The sequence below is a fragment of the Carassius carassius genome, chromosome 6 (assembly GCF_963082965.1).
Source record: "Carassius carassius chromosome 6, fCarCar2.1, whole genome shotgun sequence".
Classification (NCBI taxonomy): domain Eukaryota; kingdom Metazoa; phylum Chordata; class Actinopteri; order Cypriniformes; family Cyprinidae; genus Carassius; species Carassius carassius.
The window spans coordinates 18,469,749-18,478,984 of record NC_081760.1 but is presented as its reverse complement, the minus strand read 5'-3'; the positions used below and the strand labels follow the sequence as shown (position 1 = coordinate 18,478,984).

General features: G+C 38.3%; 1 protein-coding gene across 1 annotated transcript in view; it reads right to left on the bottom strand.

Moving 5' to 3' along the window:
* Nucleotides 1-204: 204 nt before the first annotated feature.
* The window catches only part of LOC132142465 (immunoglobulin-like domain-containing receptor 2), a 40,851-nt gene continuing 31,819 nt past the window's right edge, over nucleotides 205-9,236 (bottom strand). The window contains exons 6-10 of the mRNA XM_059552356.1: nucleotides 9,021-9,182; nucleotides 8,148-8,267; nucleotides 5,085-5,283; nucleotides 4,282-5,002; nucleotides 205-2,125 (exon numbers count right to left, since the gene is read on the bottom strand). Of these exons, the coding sequence (XP_059408339.1) occupies nucleotides 2,090-2,125; nucleotides 4,282-5,002; nucleotides 5,085-5,283; nucleotides 8,148-8,267; nucleotides 9,021-9,182 (1,238 nt within the window). The 3' untranslated portion in view covers nucleotides 205-2,089. The remainder of the gene's footprint in view (nucleotides 2,126-4,281; nucleotides 5,003-5,084; nucleotides 5,284-8,147; nucleotides 8,268-9,020; nucleotides 9,183-9,236) is intronic.

Sequence of the window (9,236 nt, the reverse complement as noted above, 5' to 3'; positions counted from 1 at the left end):
TTAAGTCTGTTCTAGAGACATGTTACAAATTTTTTATAAAGCTCTCATTGGTTTTCTTTTGGAAATAAGTTTCAAATTTATACTGAAGGCATTTATGACTGTAAAGCATGTCTGTGTGTGTCAAAATCGTGATTAAAATCGAAATCGCAAAATTGATCAAAAAATCGTGATAGGTTTTTGTCCATATTGCACAGCCCTAATCAGGATAATGACCCAAAACACCCTGCCAGTTCAGTTTTCAGTTCAGACTAAAGACAGAAACTCCCCCAAACAATTAACAGTTGGAATTGGCTGCATTAAAGGCTGGAGAAAAGCATAAGACCATGAGTGTCTGGTGATGTCTATGGGTTGCAGACTCACTGCTCTGATTGCATGCGAGGGATCTGGAACAAAATATTAGCTTTTAATCTTTTACATATGCCTTGAATTCAACTGTTCCAATACTTATGCTCACATCAAATAGTGGGATGAACTCTAAAAGTGCTGTCCTTTTTATTTGGTAAAACATGTTTGTGTCGAAAGACTTTATAATAAAATGTGACATTCTGTAGTTTTGTAGCATATTCATCTTTTAATCATATTTGCAAATGTCATATCTGCACACCAGAGAAAGCTATTTTGTCTTTACTGTTCCGATACTTAAGGAGGGCACTGTACATATTCCATAAGGCAGCAAATGTGAAAAATGTAAACAGTTGTATTGCCATGATTTTTAGTCCTCATGGCAAAATTTTAATTATATTGATAATTTCCTTAAGCATTTGGACAAAAGCACTTTGCTTGATACAGCTACCGTATATAAATAACAATTTAAAGATAAAAGAAGACTAGTAACTAGTTAAAGCACTGCAGGTGAAGACTGATATCTGACACAGCGATGTCAGTCTGAGAGCCTGATCGCCAACAGAACCAACACCAGAATGATGAGCACATCGTCCCATGATGTCACCGCTGGCGTGTGCAGTGTCCACTTGTCTCCAGTACATATACGTCACACTGTTACTATTAACTCTAACTTAAGGTACCACGGATAGCAATGACTGAGCCTTTACAAGATAAATGATTATATGTGAGGCTGGTATTCAGTACTAATACTGAAGTGTTTCAATGGAGACAGCTCCACATTGTACTTTTTTTTGTCAGAAATCTTCAACTACATGATCCAGATGTGTGCTTCAATGAACTCACAACCAACAGTAATTCAATGAAAATCTTTTCTTGTTTATCTAATATGATGAGATTGGTTGATAATTAATAACAAACCACTGGAACCAACTGACTCCCTGTAATCTTGTTCTTTTTTTATCTTTAAGTCTTTGCTCAGCTTTGCATATGGAAACCAGTGTCATCCCTAAAGACACACAATATTATAATTTGTTACTTTGAAAAATAAATTGGCTGTCTCTTACAATACTAATAAAAGCATGAGTGTATAACAAGATCTGCAATAATATTCATGTTATGTGCAAACATGTGCAAAAGCACAGTTAGCTAGCACAGCAGTTAGCAAGTGTCTTGTTTTTTTATAAATGTTTATTCATATAGGTTGTCAGAATGTAACAATTTAGCAAATTTAAAAATCCATTCATATGAAGCACTTTAAAATTATATGCATATAGATGAAAATACAGCAAGCAGTTTCGGCCCAGAACCGGCCCACATCTGGCCTGCATGAAATCCATGCGGGCCAAATGTGGGCCAGATCTGGGCCGAAACTGCTTGCTGTCTGGGATGTAAGTAAAGCTGGTGTTGTTAGGGCAACCATGCTAGTAGTTATGCTATATATTACATCCAATAATGCTCAATGTAAACTTCATCATTCCACTGTGTGGCAAATGTTTTCACTAAATACAAATCCATTAAACTGTCAGGAAAAGTCTCTTGTCCAGTGAGCCTCATGAATGAATACTCTATATTTTCTCCAAGCTCAATGTCAAAGCTATGAGCCAAAAGGGTAGGTTATATTTCAATACTCATGTTCAGACCTCACAAACCTGCCTTCCACAGCGCTAGTGCTCCACTGGATCAGTGCGTGTTGGCGGTGGAGTTTTTGCAAGCGTGGTGACTTCCCCATTGTGTGTCTGAGACATCAAACTACAAGTGAGTCTCTGCTCAGAAGAGTGCTCTGTTCAAAGAAAGGAAAGAAGAGTGAGCAGAATGAGCAAGCCAAGCCAGCTTTGTTTGAGTAGATTAATCTTGTGTAGCAGTGAGAGTGGCAGGTGAAGCGCTGTCAGTGATTATTTTGGAATTATTAGGACCAGACATGTATGTTACAAACAAAAAATAAAATGAAATAAAGTCAAAATTTGAAAAGCTACACGATTCTCCAAGCTATACTGAATAAGATTTCCATCTGTATTTATCAAAGTCCTTTTAAGACAAGTCATGTCACTCGGCGGCCATCTTTGAAACGCCTCTCGGGCGTGCAAAAGCAACTCCTATCTCTTTCAATGTAGATAAAAAATTATACAAAACTGTTCACTAAACTTTTTTAAATGTATTATTTGAAATCAAAGAAATCTGACAACAACTGTGTCATAATTGTTACTTTTTCTCAAATATCAAATATTTGCTCAGAAGTGTGGGATATAGGCTAAACTCAAAAGAGATAATGACTAGTTGATTCTTCATATCAGAATTGTGAGATATAATCTCGGAATTGCGAGAAAAAGTCAGAATTTTTAAATATTGAAATTTGAACGCTGCTGCCACTGCCACTGCCAGACCAAAAAAATAACAAAACAAAAAACAAAACAACAGCTGTGGTATATACATTGTGAGCAATTGTGGCTGGAATAATAATGTAGCTGTAAAAATAGTTGCCTGCTGAAATTGAAATATATACATTTTCATGACTAGATAGACTCTGTGAGTTTGTCTTTACTATACTCTTTACATGTGAGTCAGTCAACTGAAGGAAATCCTGTCAGATTGTCTATCCTTTGAGTAAAAGCATGCGTGGGTCGGCCAATGTGGTTTCGTTCATTATAGTTAACCTTTTCAAATAACAATTGCAGTCCTGGACAGTAAGTGGCCTTACATACAGTATGCAGATAAAATCTGAATTTCTCCTGTTATTCATAGCTAGCGTTAGTGAAGCGATCAGGGGGCTCTTTCTGCCACCACCTAAGCTCCCCCAACAGAAAAATGTCACAATGTTTACTAACAGAAAAAGGGTTTATAGAGTGTTGCATTTTTCCCCATTCAAAACTATACGAGTGACACATTTTGGGTGTTATATAGTCTTTGGTATTTATACACATAAATGGAGCACTTTAGCTTCTACAGTGCCTCTGGCGAGTGTCTACATTTTACAGTTAGATCTAATTTAATGAATAGAAATTCAAACTTTGTTAAGCACTACAGCAGCATCTGTGTTTAATAAGGCTAAAACATTGCAAATAAATCATCTTACAGTGGAAGTCTGTGGGCAATATGTACATAAATGTGTAACTGTGTTTCAAACTGAAGGATGGGTGGATACACTGAACTCACACTGACAATGCTAAATTTAACAATGAATTTGCAATAAATAAGTAAGTGTACAGTGCATTATAATGTTTGCTTATAGGACACACATTTTATCAATGTCATATCTTGACCTTTTTTAACTCTTTTTCTATAGTCATAACATTTCTTAGAGGTTTTATAGCTTCAAACTAGTGCTTTCTTGAACCACTGTAACATTAGTTGGGTTAGGAGTTTATATACAGTTTAAGCTGTGCTCCAAATACATTTTGGAGAGGACATTTTTCTGTCATCAAATCGAGGTACAAATTGAACCGTGATTGAAAGACCTAGGTCGGAATCAAACTGCACACTTTGTTCATCACAAAATGTCTACAAGAGATACGAATGAAATAAATGGTAAGGATGATGACTGACAAGAGGAAATCTTAGAGTGCTTCTCTGGTGAAAGTGGATTTATGGCTAATGTTCTGCATTCTTTCATGTACTGAATGTTTTTATGACTGTTTTTAACTAATCTTTCATACTTGGTCTTTTTCTGAAATACATTTTTACAAACAAATTTCCAATAATGTTACCAGTTGTGTTGGAGGGTTTAAGGACTACATACTTCACTTCCTGTAAATAAAGATCTTTCTACGGCTTTGCTTTTATTGAAGTGGCTTCAGTCTGTGGAACCTTGGTGCTTTTCTTTAACTGCACTAATGCATCCATTTGCATGCAAGACAAACTCAGGTCGACAGTGCTGTGAAGGTTTTATTTCCCCCTTTCAATGGAACAGCAAAGTCACAAAGAGTCCTACAGATCACTCACCACTTTACGAGGGCGGTTCTGCTCCTCTTGCCCACTTGGCATAGAGCCGTGACCAGAGCGTATGTAGCTGAAAGGTTGTTGTCGAGACTCTGCTCCACGGGAACACTCCTGTTCCTTCTCTGTGTGGGATGGTAATGATTCATTATCCTCTGCCATCCGGTCAAGAGGTGACTGGTTGCATGGAGACCTGCTGTGGAAACCTTCACTACTCTTTTTGGAGCTATTTTTGGAAGGTGTGTCTAAGTCCTCTTCAGCCTGTCCTACTTTTGAAGAACTGCTTTTGACTGCTTTAGCTTTACGTTCTAATGAGCTGTTGAGAAGGGCATCACTGTAGTTCTGCCTGCTCCCTGTACCACTGAAAACTCTTCTGCTCTTATCCCACTTTCGTGTATTCCTTTGGGGTTGACCATTGTCACATGGGTCTCGTCTTTTTCCAGGTAAGAGTGGAGGGCCGGGTGGACATCTCACTGGACTGGCCTTCGGAGAGTTACGCTTTGAACAATAAAATGGGTAACGATCCCGTTCCAGCTCCCGGTCTCTCTCCCTCTTGCGCTCCTTTTCCAGTTTGTTTGCTCTATAGTCACCCTCCCTGTTTCCAAGATCATTGTGATGTCCTTGTTGCATATATGCCATTGCAAACTCCTCAAGCTCATCCAAAGATCCTGTCCGTCCACGTTCCAGGAAAGCCTTCCTCTGCAAGTGCTCTGAGCGAGGGTTCCACCTGAAATGGAAATTATCAATACTATTAAACTGCCCATTGTGTAGTAAGACAAGTGCTGTACTACATCTCAGCCTTCTGTTACCTGGGGTTTTCATCTGCTACATGATTTCTATGCTGGGGTTGTTGAGTGCATCCTGCCTCATGAATGGGAGAGAAATCTGTGGTCTGGAGGTCATCAAGATCAGGAATGGAAGGCAAAGCCTTTTTCTGGACTTGTCGATAGGTTTGATGGAAATTTGTTTCTGCATCATGTAAGGAACTCAGCTCAGACTTACTGCAGGCTGCAAAGAGAAATCAGTACAGATATCTCTGATAGCTTACTTGAGCCCCTTTCACACTGCACGTTGGACCTGGAAAATTGCCGGAACATTGCCGGGTCGCCTTCTGTGTGAAAGTAAACATGTCCCGGGATTGATTCCGGGATTGGTCCCGGGTCGGGGACCTAGTAACATTGCCGGGTTAAGTCCTGGAACAAGCGCTGTGTGAACAAATGCCAGAACTAATGCCGTGTCGAAGTGATGACGCACGTTATCTTTTACCAGGTGTTTTGAAGGAAGATCAATGTTCGCGATTAAAAAAATATGTGCAAACTGTAATGCATCAGAGATCAGTTAGTTCCTCACTTTCCGCGCTGAAGCTGAGATTTTTGCCAGCTTAAGACAAAGTTAACGTGCCCATCGTTTTTGACTCGTACATTACACGTCACATCTTGAGATGATACACGTGAGACACACACAGAATCAGACGAGAGTTGTGCTTCCTTCCCAGGCTATGATTATCAAATAAAACACAAAATTGTCACTTCCTGGGAAAGTAGTGCAATGTGTCACTAATAAAAAAGTGTTTTTTACAGGGTTTTTCCCACTTCATAATTATTGCCAAAATTATCAACAATAGTTGAGTGCATATGTTTTTTAAATGCACATTTTAAGATTTTATCTAAAATATTGGCATTTCCATCTAGTGTTTTTAACGCAATATCCCAAAATTCACATAAAAATACTTGGATAGTTAATAATAAAGATGGAAGAATAGGTGTTTTAGTGTGATTTGTAGCAGCGCTATCTTTGTGAACTTAAACTTGATATAAAATATGCATGAACTGAAATTATATATACACACAGAACTGCTTGTTGTTCCAGCAAACCCATCGTTTCATCACTATTTCACCATCAAGTTAGGCACACCAACCATAACTCCTTCAAAAACATCCAGAAGCCTTGGAGTTATTATTGATGATCAGCTAACTTTCTCAGACCACATTGCTAAAACTGTCTGGTCCTGCAGATTTGCTTTATTGAACATCAAGAAGATCAGGCCCTTTCTTTTGGAACATGCAGCACAACTCCTTGTTCAGGCTCTTGTTCTGTCCAGACTGGACTATTGCAATACCCTCTTGGCAGGTCTTCCAGCCAGTTCTATCAAACCTTTACAAGTATTCCAGAACACGGCAGCAAGATTAATTTTTAATGAGCCAAAAAGAATACACGTCACACCTCTTTTTATCAATTTGCACTGGCTACCAATAGCTGCTCGCATAAAAGTCAAGGTATTGATGTTTGCCTACAAAACTACCACTGGCTCTGCACCCATTTACCTAAATTTATAACTTCAGACTTATGTGCTCTCTAGAAGCTTGCGTTCTGCAAGTGAACGTTGCTTGATTGTTCCATCCCAAAGAAGCACACTTTTACAGACTTTTAAATTAAATGTTCCCTCCTGGTGGAATGACCTCCCCCACTCAATCCGAGTCCTTAGACATCTTCATAAAATCGGCTTAAAACTCATCTCTTCCATCTTTATTTGACCCTCTAACTTTAACACTCACTATTCTAATTCTAATCTTAAAAAAACAAAAAAAACTAACTACCTTTCTAATCTTTTTGTATTCTATTTTTTCATTTATTGTTACAATTTTGTGTGTGTGTGTGTGTGTGTGTGTGTGTATGTATATATACACACACACATATACACACATATACACACATATATATATATATATATATATATATATATATATATATATATATATATATAAAGACCTCTAACACTAGCTTGCTCTATTCTTTTTCTATTCTATCTGTTTTCTTTTTATTTATTTTTTATTTATTTATTTATTTTATTATTTAAAAGCCCTTGCTACGTATACAGTGTTAAGCTAACTGAGACTTGTTATAGCACTTATATATCATTGCTCTTTTTGTTGTTTTTGATTGCTTCCACTGTGCTCATTTGTAAGTCGCTTTGGATAAAAGTGTCTGCTTAATGACTAAATGTAATGTAATGTAAATCTTGATGTCACGTGTATTTACGGGACCTTTACGGGTTGTGTTTGAACGCACGCACATATTCCAGGGTAATCACTGGCAGTGTGAAAGTGCAAAATCTAGTGACCCGGGAACAATTGCCGGAACACATTACCCGTGTATTTTCCGGAATCGCAGTGTGAAGGGGGCTTTGGAGAGTTTGGACAAACTCTTTTTGCAAATTCTTACCAACTTAGGTCTTCAACCCTCCCTTTTGGGCCTGTGATATTTCAAGTGATCAGTAAGACCTCGATTAGATAATTCAGGTGTAATTTATTTAGAAAAACTAGGGTTTAAATAAACTCTTCAGGACAGTCCCCCAGGAGCAGGATTGAAGTATAAGTATTGATGTATTAGAATGTTTAACCATAATTGCACTGCTCTCGTTCATTCATGTCTTGTCATCATTAATGTAGAAAAATGTAGAGCACTATATGAAAAACCTAAAGAATATAAAGAAAGTGAAGTATAAAGTGCTTAAGAGAGCACAGAGGAACATGAAAAGGAGGAGTCAAGCATGCAGCTCTTACACAGGAATATAGAAAAGCTTAGACAGAAGGAGTGGATCCTGCAGTGAATCATGCAGTGATTGTGTGCAGTGAATTGGGCAGGGTCATGCAGTGGGATCGTGGACTGGTCAAGTGCAGTGGGAATTCTGAATGGGTCATCTTGCAAGGGCTCGAGTGCAGTAGATTGTGAAGTAGTCAAGTGCAGTAGGAATGTTGAGCGAAACATCTGCAGTTGATTGTATTGTTGGCCGTGTGCATTGGTCAAGTGCAGTGGGAATGTTGAGTGGATCATGCAGTGGTCAAGCATCTGAAATGGCGTTTGTGTCTTACAGTTTCGGCTGCTGCTAAGAGTCTGCGATGGGTTGAACTGAGCGAGCTGCTTTTCCACGTACTGCAGCACTTTCAGAGAACTCTCATCTGACACAGGCTGCAGATGGAAACCACTCCACACTACAGGAGATACACCATGCGTGTGTGTTATAAGAATATTGTTTTTGGTAATTTAGGCCATTTTAACATAGCCCTTTACTCAGATGAAAATAAATACTATGAATCAGTAAGCAAACTGAAGTGAGGACACTGCACAAAAACACTGCTTACAATACACAGTCATTAAGTCATATTTACTGTATTTTTTACTTATACACATCAGTGATTATTGAGACAGTCAAATCACTGGGGTTTTTGAAGAAGCCTGATCTTCGTGAAAGAAAATGTGGACTAATATTGGATGTTAAATCATATTATTTCAGGGGTTCACATGTTAATGTAATCCTTGAACAGAGGTGAAAGTGAACAGATTTGGTTTGCAGTCCATAATAGATGGCTTGAGCTCATGACTCAATGTGAGCTCTAAGAACTTGAAAGAGCTTGAAAGCAATAATTAAATGGATGAACATTTGGCCTGTATATATTTAATATGACACACTGTGCCCAAGCTTGATTACAATTTTTGTAATCACAATGTAAACGATCTAAACAACATGTATGAGTCTGTCTGTAGATGTTTCACATTCACTTTAGATGTTTGAACTCATTTTAAATTCTTAAAAATTACTCTGAAATACTGGGGTGGTAAAATATTTTATAATGTGCCAGTAAATCATGTTGTGGTTTTCGAGCATCTAACACTGTCGCAACAGGACAGCAGCTCAGTAATCAACAGTAAACAGGTTTACTTCAGTTTCACTACAGTACACTCACCTGAGCCATTGTTTTCCAGTGATGGTGCAGTGGACAGGTTTGGGTCAATGAGGGAAGACGGAGCAATAGGCACCATGGTGGGCATCCCAGGTATGTAGTATGAGGGGAACATAGGCACTGGTGTGTGAGGTGTTGACTTGATTCCCTTTCCTGCTTCATATACTACTTAAGAGAGATACAGTCAGACTACATTCATGTCGGCGGTGCATGTTGGTG